The 13410-nt window shown below is 43.8% G+C and overlaps 1 protein-coding gene across 1 annotated transcript; it reads right to left on the bottom strand.

Annotated features, from left to right (window-relative positions):
• Nucleotides 1–3723: 3723 nt before the first annotated feature.
• Nucleotides 3724–4650, bottom strand: LOC146341495 (olfactory receptor 5V1-like). Its single transcript, XM_084808358.1, has one exon. The coding sequence runs from the start codon at nucleotides 4642–4644 to the stop codon at nucleotides 3724–3726; it is 921 nt and encodes a 306-aa protein (XP_084664484.1). The 5' UTR covers nucleotides 4645–4650.
• Nucleotides 4651–13410: the final 8760 nt, after the last annotated feature.

Raw genomic sequence — 13410 nt, 5'->3', positions numbered from 1 at the left:
GCAACCATTTATTCATAAACATCACTCAGAGACTGAAATCATGACTGTCTTTGAGTAGGGGTGGACGAAAGTCACTTACCTGTCCTCGAAGATTTCCCGCGGTGGGGGGGGCGTTTCACGGGGGCGTTTTTTTTTCTTTTATTGCAATGGCGGCGGCGGCAGCCAGTCGAAAGATCGGCTGCCGCCCCCGCCCCTGACGAAGACCCGACGAACTGCCGGCCGGACCCGCTGCCGGGAGGGACATTCGGTAAAGGTAAGTCCCATCCCGGGGGGGGGTGTGCGGTGGGCGAGGGGGTGCAGAGAATTTCTCCCCGAAACTTGTTCGGGGGGCCAAACACGTTGGCGCTCAGCCCCCCGAAGTTTCGGGGAGAAATTCTCCACCATCCCTATTTTGAGTGGTTGCTCCTTACATCAAGCAAAGCTGCAGTGGATTCCTCTGCATCTAGCAGTTGTATCTCCAGAACTGGGGATGGCTGAATACGAAGAAAAAGAATGTTAGATAATCCCTGCTGGTTCCTACCCAAGTTCCATATAATGTAGCATCCTGCTTCCTACAGTGGCCAGAAAGATGGCCTCATGGAAAGCCATTAGTAGGACATGAGGGTAATAGCCCATCATCCACTGTTTCTCTTCAGCAACTAGTATTCATTGGAGTACTATACCTCTAATCCTAGAGGGGAATGATCAGAGTGGCAGGGTGGAAAATGAGAGTCCCTCTTCGTCCCTTTCAGGTAGGGATGGCAGAGAATTCCATCATGGATTTCAGTGAGGCCGAATGCACTGGCATTCAGCCCCCCGAAATCCATGGTGTAATGGCCTTCCAAACCCCACCCCCCCACGGATTCCCCCCGCGCCGTGGCTTACCTGGGGTGGATGTTCCGGACTGTGGCGGCTCCGGCGGCGGCAGTTTTGGCGGCTGGTCTTTTGACTGACTGCCACGGCTGCCATTTGCATCCTGGTCTTTGCCGTGATAGGCTATATAAGTATTTATGTAGCCTATCACAGCTGGGCAAAAAAAAAAAACAGTATACGCAAATGGCAGCGGCTATGGTGGCCGCCATTTGCATTCCCTATTTTTCGCCGTTTTAGCCTACGTAAATATTTACTTAAGCTATTATGGCAAAAAAAAAAAAAAAAGGAACGCAAATAGCACCCACTGTGCTATTTGCGTTCCCCTTTTTTTTCACTGTAATAGCCTACGCCATTTGCGTATGCCGTTTTGCTTTTGTTTTGCCTGCCGTGATAGGCTACGGAAGTACTTACATAGCCTATCATGGCAGCCTGACTGGACGCAAATGGCGGACACTATGGCAGCCGCCATTTGCATCCACACCAGCCAGTCCACGGCCAGAACTCCAGCTGTAGACGGCCCTGGCCGGCTGCTCTGCAGAGCCACAGCGGATCGGAGCCGTCGGGGCAGAATTCCGGGGGGGAGGACCGGATCACCTCCCCCCCATCGAGGATTCCGGGGGAGGGACAGATCGCCTCCCCACCACCACGTATCAATCCGTGAAAAGGTAAGTGACTTTTGTACATCCTTAAATTTTGCACAAATTGCGCTATTTGCAGCCATGATTTTGCGCAAATCATGATTTCCATAAATGGTGAAACTTGCAATTTTGTGCAAAAAGACAGCTCACAAAAAAGCAGAAAACGGTGAGCTCTCACCAGGCACCCATGGACCATCTGGTGGCTTACCCTGTGTGCCCGCCGGGGTCGGACAAGCGGCAGGAGTCTGGCATGCAGCATCTGAACAGGGCATGGGGGAGTTCCCCCATCTCTATTCCCAGCATCCCCCAAAGTAAAATTCCTTTGGATTAATGAGAAAGTCTCTTCATGGGCTGTGCCCAGTCTCTGGAAATGAGGATTTTGAAATTAGGTCTCCCGGGTACAAGTCCAACACTGTAATCTCTAGAACATATTAGTTCTTATTTCAATGGGCACTGCGTTGGCTTCAAGAATTCAAAAGAAAGAAAAACATGAAGTATGGCTTGTGGTTTGCTTTCAAGGGGGTTGTTTATTGTGTTGTGCATCAGACTCCACCTTTGCCTTGTACATAGTCATTTTGGCAGGTTACTTGTCCTTTATAACTAACCATGCCTCTCATGGTAGCCATTTTGTGGTGATGTCCATGACGATTTCTCAAATTGCCAAATGTGCCCATGGGCCCAAAAAGGTTGCCTACCCCTGTTTTAGGACTTCAAAGGTTAGAAACCAAACTGGGCCCAGAAACAAATTAATAACAATGCAGCTGGCATAGTATTAGAGCTATATGGTCCATTCCCCATGAGAATAGCTGTGCCTGAAGGGGAGAGGGGACTCTTGCAGGAGAGAAGGTTCAGGTGAGAGGGAGGGGGCATTTATAGGGAGGAGAAATGTTGGGTAAGTAACAGTTGAGATTTGGAAGTTAAAGCAGTTAGTGGGGCTGGGCTAGGGTGGAGGACAGGTGTGGGCCTGGGAGTAGGGTGGAGGATTTGTTTTTTAGGTTAGGATTCTAACCGAAGCATTCTCTTCTTTTGAGCATTCCTGTGTGTATTTAAGCTCATACCTTAGATAACCCTGTGCTAAATAACAAACCTAATTCAATATTGTGTAATTTTCACCTTCTCTTCTGAATAATAATAAGAAACCTGTTAAATTGTTAATCCCTCCCCCTCATATTAGGTGTATTCTCACAGCTGTTGTAATTACTTTGCCAATATCTACAGGAAGCATTATAGCTACTGTCCTTTGTTATGAAAGTATGGTAGGAAGCAGAGGCAAAACTTTTTTTCTTGTTAAAGAAAATAAGTAAGACAGAAAGAGCAGCAAACTTATGTTTGTTTGTGAAAAACGTGGCCATTGCTGACAAACAACAACATGGGAAGCACCTTTAAAAAATAATGCTTAACTTAATTTATAGTTCGACCTAAGAGACAGAGGGAAACTGGGCAAAATGGGCAAGGAGCTGTTGAAGGAGAGAGTAGGAAGAAAGGGGAGGCTGAGAGAATATGTCGGACAACGTCTAGGGTTGGGACAGCTGCTGCTTTTGGCAAAGTATGGGAAAAAGAACTCAACGAGGTTATATGGAAGGAGGTGTGGCTGAAGGTAGAGCAATTGACTGGAAAACAGACCTAGGAGTATCAAGTGCTTAAGAAAGGAGGAAGTGGAAGGAAAAATCAGTGACATAGAAAGAAATTTGGAGGACAGAGGAATGGATGAGGCTGGGTTGAGGAAAAGCACAGATCATTAGAAAAATGTCAACAGAAAGAGAAAACAAAATGAAATCTGCTAGGGTTGAGGAAGTAGAGCGGCTGCATGCATGTTCTTGGCATGAAGTTAGAGCAGGCAAGTATTGTTTCGATCAGGGTGGTTATGATCCAGAGAGTCTATCAGATGAACTGGTGTGGAGGTGAGGCATGGAACAAAGCTGTATATCACATATTATTGAACTAAGTTCCTAATTCTGTGACTGCAGATCTTCTCTACCCCATTATGTAGCTGAAATGACAGAAAACAAACTCATTATAGTCTCCAAAGATCCAAATGGGTTGAAGTGATGCTTCGAGTAGACCTATCAAAATCAATGGGACTTAAAGTTAGTCATTGCTAACAGAAGTCCTACTGATTTCAATGAGTCAACTGGCATGACTTGAGTCTGGAACCAACTTAATGATAGTTTTGGCATAATAAAGCTAGCCCCACTACTACACTAATATACAGTACTAAACTAAATTATAACATTTACTTTTTCAAAAATAATCTCCCAAGAGCTCTCTTTACTTCCTTATTTTTCAGACTATAGATGATCGGATTCAACATGGGAGTCAAGATGCTATACTGAATAGAAAAAAGCTCATCCAATATCATGGAAGAGACACTGCTGGGCTTTATATACTGGGTCATTCCTGTCATATATAGTAAACCAACCACAATGAGGTGGGAGCTGCATGTAGAGAAGGCTTTGCTCCGGCCCTCTGCAGAGCGGATCTTCAGGATGGTGGAGATGATGTGAACATAGGAGACCAAGGTTGGTAGGAAGGAGCTAAGTCCAAAAAGCACAACAGAAGAAAGAAGAATCATATTATTGAGGGAAGTGTCAGAACAGGAGGCTTTCAGCAGTGGTGGGAGCTCACAGCTGAAGTGGTTAATTTCATGAAGGCCACAAAACTGTAAATTGAATATTGGCGCTATGTTTATTATTGCAAAAAACAACCCCATTAGCCATGCTCCCATCACCATGTAAGTATATATTGATTTGTTCATGATGACTACATAATGAAGTGGGTGACACACGGCAGTGTATCTGTCGTAAGCCATGGCTGAAAGAATAAAAACCTCTGTTACACTCAACAGAAGGCTGAAAAACAGTTGTGCAAGGCAGCCAACAAAGGAAATTGTCTTTTGCTTCATAAGCAAATTAATTAACATCTTAGGGACAATGTCAGTAGAATAACAGATGTCAACAAAGGACAAATGAGATAGAAAATAATACATAGGTGTGTAAAGAGAAGGATCCATTCTTATCACCAGAATTATTGTGATGTTTCCTGACAGTGTTATCAGATAAATGGTTGAAAACACCAAGAAGAAGAAGATCTGCAGTTGAGGATCATTGGAAAGTCCCAAGAAAATAAAGTTTGACCTATCAGTTTGGTTTTTCATTTCTGTATAGTGACCTGTAAAACAATAACAACAAATAAGCAGACAGCCAGACAGGACACAATTCATCCAAACCAAACTGATGTTAAGCCCCCTTGATTTCAACTCTTGCATTGCAATCAGTGGAACTTAAAATATATGTTACTTTGGCTATCTCATGCTGACAAATGGACCAACATAAACGTACCTTGGAATATTCTGAAATATCTAACGCGTATATAAATTAAATGGTCAACATGATATAATGGGTAAAATGTTCACTATGGGGAAAACTACAAAAATTACCAAATAGAAACTGATGAAACATATTGGTACATCTTTTAGAAAAATGTGTGTCTGTGTGGTATGGATTACTATTTATTTTGAATTTTGTTCCTTAGGAATTCCTGATTTTGTATTTTATTTTAGTTTTAAAAACCATTTAGCATTTTAGATATCTAGCTCCAACATGCCTCCTTTAAATCTGGAGAATTTAACTGGAGTTGTGGTGCACACTGACTAAAGGAGTTTTATACATACACAAAACTGTGCACCCAGAAGATGTTTTCCCCTTCTCCAGCTCAAGGACCATCTCCACATATTGTCCTGTGATTAAAAGAAAAGAAAGGCCCACGTGCAGATTTCTCTGTGTCACACAGAAACTTTGGCTCATAGACAAAGGTCTAGCATGCTAACAAAAACTGAGATGGCCTACAGAAGGGGTTAAATGTAAATGTTATGTTAAATGAGGAAATCAAAGAGAGGCACAATTTGTATCAAAGAAGAAATGCACAGCTTGTATCATACTACTGCAGCTGCTGTCAAACTGTGTTTTGAGAAAATCTGGGCTTAAAGGGGTTCCTAAATGAGAAGATCAATAATGGTGAACAAGTTTCCCTGAGAGATTACTTGGCCACCACACTGCAACTGATCTTCACTTTCAATGTGCCCAACCAGTTCTCTGTGTGAACTTCATGAGTCCCGAGCCATGTAGGTCAAAACCAGGGGTGATAGGCCAAAACCAGCACTTTGAATTGAGCTTGGGAGCATACAGGTAGCTTATAGGCAACATTAATCTTTGTTAAGCAGATACATGGTTTCCCGCAAACACAGATCATGGAGAAAAAATAAACTCTAACGAAAGCAGTTGGCTTTATGGACATAAACACCTGACTTCTCTGACTTTGAATTATAGTGAAAACCATTATTTATGGAATCTGTGTGTCAAGAACTTTCCAATGAAGTGTGTTCCATGGCAGTCGTCCAATAGTCAATGGGAAGTTAGTCAAAAAGGAATGACCAGCTAACTCCTGACTTTGAATTATATATGTATGTATGTATGTATGTATGCGTGCATGCGTGTGTGTGTGTGTGTGTGTGTGTGTATATATATATATATATATATATATATGATTTTCTGATTTTCTGGAAAGTTAGCACTTTCTATTAGAGACAGTGCCTCTCACAAATGAAGAGGAAAACTCAGCTAGTTCAAGAACTAATCAGTAGGTTGGGGTGCATCAATATGAAAATTTCTGAAAAACAAATGAACTTACCTGGTGTGGTCACAAGCAGTGGAGCAGCAGGATAACACATGTGCTCTAAAATAAATGTTTGAGATTGAATAAGTAGAAAATCCAGACTGTAACCCCATGCATTTCCATGCCTTTTTAATTAACTAAGACAAATCCGGGGCTGTTTCATACAAGAATGTGTTGGAAGAATGTATTTGTGAGGCTATGATTATCTCTTATATAATGTTCACATTAATTCCCAAAATAAGTAAAGTGTTATTCTGGGGGGGGGGGATATTCCCACTTGAGAACTCATCACAAATAATTATCACCATCAGGCGGTGTGCTTATTTCTCTATCACATGGTTCTAATAATAGGAAGCAACTTAAATAATTCAAAAGCTGGCAAGAACCTCTCATGCGGTGCATTCACATGCCCCCACCCCCATGTGGAATCACATTCATTTTATTGATCAACAACTTATTGAGAAACCTGAAGCAGGATTTAATTTAGAGGTAGGCACATTTAAGTTATATTAAATTAACGGTTCATTCATTGTAAACATTCCCTTGATGCATGATTTCACTTCCATATAGTTTCATGGGTATCTGTTCAGTGGGAAGGACTTCCTAAGAAAGTGATGGGCTCCACCAGTCTAAATCACTCCTGTTGGTTCCTCGCCACCCCATGCCATCCCATGGGCTGTGTCCATTGAGAGCTTGTGACAGATAGGCAGTGACAGATAGGGGGTCCTTTTTCCATATGTGTGTGTGTGGGAGAGAGAGAGAGAGAGAGAGAGAGAGAGAGAGAGAGAGGTGTCCCTGCTGCAAAATTAAGCATGAGATGAGCCTGCAGCTGCATGCCATCTTTATTTCCCCAGTATGGCTCTGGGATCAGAGACATTTTGGACAAAAGAAAAGGGCAGGCAGCTGAAGCATCTATAGGCCCTTCATAGCATATCTGATGCACTAGTAAAATGTCAAGAGAGAGAGAGAGAGAGAGAAAGGGATGTGGGCAATGTCAGCCAGCATGAATCCTGGTGGGGCCTCCTGAGCCTTTGCATTTGCCTAACAATGCATGTGCTGAAGCTGGAAGTGTATGAGAGAGAAGGAAGAATGCATCTTCTATCATGCCACTTGGCAGCACCACACATGGGGGGGGAGGGCAGTATACGTAAAATAATTAACATTTTATATTAAAATGCTGGCTGATTAATCAGTGACACCCATTTTAATGTATCAACATCTTTTTTAAAATTGATTAATCTGGATTCATTAGATTACATAGATTACATCAATGAATCTACATAGATTAATTTAATTACAGTGGTGAGAAAAAGTTTGTGAACCCTAATGATAATTACAGAAATTCCATCGTTTTACCATGATAACCTTCATGAATCAAAACCAGTCCTTTTCTAAATATCCAGTAGGGTTTATATTAACCAACTCTGAGTCTTGTGAAATAAAATGATGTATAAATTAGGCAAACTATGAGTACGTAAGAGTCATGGTATGTGCAAAAGTAAGTGAACCCCTAGTTGCACCAGCTCAATTAAAGGGAATAATTAGAACCAGGTGTTTAAGTAATTAGGTAGAACTTCAGGGGTGCATTTGGGAGGCCCCATCCTACAAAAGGATCAGAGTTTGGTCTTCACTATATGGTTGTGTGGAAACATGTCACGCAACAATCAAAAGACACCTCTGAGGACCTCAGAAAAGCAGTTGTTGCTGCTCATCAGTTTATAAAGGTCACAAAACCATTTCTAAGGATTTGGGCCTCCACCAATCCACTGTCAGACAGATAGTCTATAAGGTTCTGGACCACAGGAGCACTTGTCCTACCAAAATCTCTCCAAGAACAAACCAGTCCATCATCCAGGATGGAAGTCAAAAAGAACTCCAGAGTAACATCCAAGGATCTGTAGAACACTCTTGCCTTGGCTATCATGAGTGGTCATGACTCAATGATCAGAAACAGACTGAACAAGAATGGTGTTCATGGGAGGATAGCCAGGAGGAAACCACTGCTCTCTAAAAAGAGCATTGGTGCCCATCTGAAGTTAGCTAAAGATCACATACAGGACTGTGTAGCCAGAGACAAGTCTCTTAATTGCTCACCTGTGGACACCTCAACTGTTGGACTTCATCCCCTCCTATTTTGTTGTTTAGAGACTTGCTTTAAATTGTGTAGCTCTCTCAGCTGTTCCTTTTGCTTCCTCCCCTCTTCCCCCCTCCCTCTTAAATAAATCCTATTTAATTTAATTATGTTGCATACTAGTTTTCCCCACTGTCCCTCCACATTTCACTCTTGCAGGCTGGGAAAATAAAAATACAAAAATAAACAAAACATGTTAATCCCCCCCACCCCACTTCCTGAAACACCTGCAGACTGAGCAAATAACACATACAGTGATTTCTTCATAGTGCTTTTCTACAGTTAATTGGCTGATAACTTTTCAGTTTCGTTGCAGAATTGAGATCCAAGCAGGACATCAAACATGTTTCCTTTCCTGGTTTTTGGCTACATAACCTCTAGGTGGCTCTGTGGTATAGCAGAATAGAACACATATACAGTCAGGACCAGAAATATTGGAACAAAGATAACTATTTTGGCAATTGGCCTCTGTACACCACCACATTGAAGATGAAAGGAAATACTTAGGGTTGGCGGAGAATTTCTCCCCGAAACTTTGGGGGGCCGAGCGCCAATGTGTTCGGCCCCCCGAACAAGTTTCGGGGAGAAATCCTCCGCCCCCACGCCCCCCGCACCCCCCTCCCGGGACGGGACTTACCTTCACCGAATGTCTCTTCCGGCGGCGGGTCCGGCCAGCGGTTCGGCGGGTGTCCGAGCGGGGCGGGAGCGGCAGCCGGTCTTTTGACCGGCTGCCGCTGCTGCCATTGCAATGAAAGAAAAAAAAAACCCTCCCCCTGACAGGCTACGTGACGATTCACGTAGCCTATCACGGCTAGATTTGCAAAGTCAGCTGTGATAGGCTACGTCAATCGTCACGTAGCCTATCACGGGTGACTTTAAAAAAAAAAAAGTGTGTACGGATAATGGCGGCCCCCATAGGGAGCCGCCATTCCCGTTCCTTATTTGGTCGCCGTAGTCTACGTAAACATTTACGTAGACTACAGCGACTAAATAAGGAACGCGAATGGCGGCTCCCTATGGGGGCCGCCATTAGCGTATGCGCTTTTTTTTTTTTTAAGTCACCCGTGATAGGCTACGTGACGATTGACGTAGCCTATCACGGCTGACTTTGCAGATCTAGCCGTGATAGGCTACGTGAATCGTCACGTAGCCTATCAGGGTGTTTTTTTTTTTTTTTTTAAACTTCCGCGTTCGCGGCCGGGCGAGGCAGGAAGCCTCCTCCCCGGCCTGAATTTTGGCCGGGCCGAGGCGGGAAGCCTCCCCCCCGGCCTGAATTTCGGCCGGGCCGAGGCGGGAAGCCTCCCCCCCCAGCCAGAACTTCGCGGGGGGACCAGCGAAGCGCCTCCCCCCCACCGTGAACGTCCTTCGAGGACAGGTAAGTGACTTTCATCCACCCCTAGAAATACTCCCAGATGGGAGCGAAGTCAGGACTTCCAGCTGTAATTGAAGGGGTTTGACAAAAGTGGGGCACTAACCATTCAAGAAGGACAGCCAGTGGTATACACCCCCCCCCATCATTGGTGGCTCATAAGTAATGGAACAAACCAACATCATTTCAAACTTAAGGGTCACCTTTAATACCTGGGTGAAAATCCTTTGCAGTCAATGACTGCCTAAAGTCTGGAACCCATGGACATGACCAAATGCTGAGTTTCCTACCTCGTCCTCAAGACGCTTTGTCAGGCCTTTACTGCAGCTGCCTTCAGCTGCTGCTTGTTTGTGGGTCTTTTGCCTTCAGTCTTGTCTTCAGTAAGTGAAAGGCATGCTCTATTGGTTTGAGATCAGGTGACTGACTTGGCCATTGAAGAACATCCCACTTCTTTGCCTGCAGAAACTCTTGGGTAGCTTTTGCTGTATGTTTTGGGTATGTTTATCCATCTGCAATATGAAGTGGCATCCTTTCAGTTCGGCAGCATTCAGCTGAATCTGAGCAGAAAGTATAGCCCTATACACTTCAGAATTCATCCTGCTGCTTTTATCAGCAGTCAGGTCATCAATAAACACCAGTGACCCGGTTCCATTAGCAGCCATACATGCCCAGGCCATAACACTGCCTCCACCATGTTTGACAGATGATGTGGTATGCTTTGGATCATGAACTGTTCCTTTCCTTCGCCATACTTTTCTCTTCCCATCATTCTCGTACAAATTAATCTTGGTTTAATTGGTCCAAAAAATCTTATTCTAGAACTGGGCAGGCTTTTTTAGGTGTTTGCTGGCAAAGGCTAATCTGGCCTTTCTGTTCTTGAGCATTACCAGTGGTTTGCACCTTGTTATGAAGCCTCTGTATTTACATTCATAAAGCCATCTCTTGACTGTAGATGTTGACAAAGACATTCCTACCTCCACAAGAGCATTCTTGACCTGGCTAGATGTTGTAAAAGGGTTCCTCTTCACCATGAGCAGAATTCTGTGGTCATACACTTTAGTTGTCTTCCGTGGTCTGCCAGGCCTTTTGCTGTTGCTGAGCTTGCCAGTTAATGCCTTCTTTTTCAGGACATTGCAAACCATTGTGTTGGCCACTCCCACTGTTTCTGCTATCTCACTGATGAGTTTATGTTGTTTCCTCAGCCTAATGATGGCCTCCTTCACTCGCATGGACACCTCTTTGGACCTCATGTTGGGAATTCCAGTGAACAGCCACCAAATGCAAATGTAACACTCAGAACCACCTCCAGGCCTTTTATCTGCTTGATTGGTCATGGGGTACCCAGGAAACAGGCCACACCTGGCCATGCAGCTGCTTGTCAGCCATTCGTTCCATTACTTATTAGCCACCAATGATGGGTGTGTGTGTATGCCACTGACTGTTAGGGATGTACAAAACTCACTTAACTTTCCACGGAATTTTTTGCGGTGGGGGGGAGGCACTCCCTCCCTCCCCCCAGAATCCTTGATGGGGGGGAGGCGATCCAGTCCTCCCCCCCAGAATCCTGCCTGGCTGGCTCTGCTCCGTGGTGGCTCCGTGGAGCAGCCGGCCAGGCCCGTCCACAGCCGGAGTTCTGGCCATGGACGGATACTGCAGACGCAAATGGCGGCCACCGTAGCGGCCTCCATTTGCGCCCAGACAGGCTGCCATGATAGGCTACATAAGTATTTATGTAGCCTATCACAGCTAACCCCCCACCCAAAAAACCCAGCGTACACAAATGGCAGCGGCTACGGCGGCCGCCATTTGCATTCCCTATTTTTCGCCATTCTAGCCTACGTAAATATTTATGTAGGCTATTACGGCGAAAAAAAGGGGAATGCAAATAGCATAGTGGGCGCTTTTTTGACTGTCAAAAAAGTCTCAGTTCATAGAGTATGAATTTGCATAGGAGAAGTTTGCTGGCACCAAGCTTAAAACAAATTAGACTGCAGTGTGATGAAAGTGTTGTTCTATGAAAACAGTTATGTGTTCAAATATATATGGTTGCTCGGTTTTGTTTTTGTGACCTGTCACAAGTTTAATGATACTTAAGCATTCCTTTATTTACTCTCTCATTCCTTTATTTACTCTTCATTTACTTTATTTACTTAATTTATGTTCCTTTATTTATTTACACTACTTTATTTACTCTCAAGTTAGCATGTGTGGCCCTGATTTGGATTAGGACCATGCTGCTCTAGGAGAGGGGATAAGATTCTCCCATGCATTTTTCCCCACAAAATTCCACCACCACCTGTTTTGGCAGGTGGTAAAAAAAAGAAGGAAAAGCCTCCATTGATTCGAATGGATATATTTTTCATTCTTTTTTTAACCCCTCCCCCCCGCAGATGCATGTGTTTGATTTCATGGGGGGGGGGATGTGTGTGTGTGTGGGGGAGCTTAAACCGCTCTCTTTGAGTGCCATGGTCCCAATCCAAATTAAATAAATAAATGTAGCATGTATATGTGTGCTTAAAAGAATGTTTAATTTAGCCCTGGATTGCATCCAGTGGTGTCTACCCAATAGCGGAATAGGCACTGTTAGTGGAAAAGATTTTCCCTCCATTTCTGCATCTATGGATATTGGAGAAATCTGCAGTGGATTCAAATGAATTCAGATTTCTATTAATCTGACCTGTGGATTTTTCAGCAGACTGGCTTTTTCTGAGTAGCATGGATTCCACAGGTTGCAGACCAGGATTTTACTTTTTGGGGGGATTTGCACAAGTGCGCACTTGTGCTAATGCACACTTGTGCTAATGTGCTTTAGCAAAAAGCACATTTACAAACAGGAACTAAGTTTGTAAATGTTTGTAAAAGCACATTTACAAACAGGAACTAAGTTTGTATGGAAGGACTCCATACATCCCTAAGGAACAATCTGATTCTGTTGATGAGTGGATGATGGAACAAAAAATGCCTAACAATCCGCTAAACACAGACAATATGGATTTAACAAAATCCATACATCCCGACCTGCAGCCCTGCTGTGTGCCCCCCAATGCTCTTCTAGGGGTTTTTGTGATCCTCTGGTACCAATTTGGAGCAGGGCACAGGGGTGCAGAAGGCAGGAGGAGAAGAGGGAAATTGCATTGCACAACTGGAAGTCTGCTTGCACAACACTAGATATACATGTCTTTAAAAAAAAAAAAAATCCATGTTTCTCAAAGCCAGTTTATACATTCAGCAGGATCAAATACTAAAGATCCCCCCACCCAAGCCTGGACTTTACCAATGCATGTTATAACAGATGTGGGTGTGTTGGAATTTTCCCCTTGAGTAAAAGTCCTTTCACTTAAAAAAGAGCAAGTCAAACTAAGTTGTACCATTTTAGTCAACATGCTAGGTTTCTACAAGCAGAGATCCCATTTTGTAGGAAAGTATGTGGACATGTAACCTCTACACAGAGTAACTTATGGCCTGGGGTCCTGGGAATTGGATGGGGATGTGGAAAGTGAACATGCTTCTCCTGCTAAAAGCAATGGTTAAAATACCTCTCTTTCCTCCCTTAAGTATCCAGTTGGCTATGGCACCACTCATCTGACCTGTTTATGCATGTAGTAGGATCAAAGCCTGAATGTTTAGGATATAAAATAAAGACATACAAATGGCCCTGTTGCATCAGACCAAGGCACATCTAGATTGACATCCTGTTTTCAACAGTGGATATCTAAATGCCTCCAGGAATCATATGAGCAGGGTGAAAA

This window comes from Heloderma suspectum, chromosome 6 (genome assembly GCF_057233095.1).
Source record: "Heloderma suspectum isolate Gila_16-S chromosome 6, 16-S_ref, whole genome shotgun sequence".
Lineage (NCBI taxonomy): Eukaryota > Metazoa > Chordata > Lepidosauria > Squamata > Helodermatidae > Heloderma > Heloderma suspectum.
This window is presented reverse-complemented; position numbering and strand designations above follow the sequence as displayed.

Excerpts from the sequence above, each read along its gene's own strand:
- LOC146341495 (XM_084808358.1), bottom strand. The coding sequence starts at position 4,644 with ATGAAAAACCAAACTGATAGGTCAAACTTTATTTTCTTGGGACTTTCC.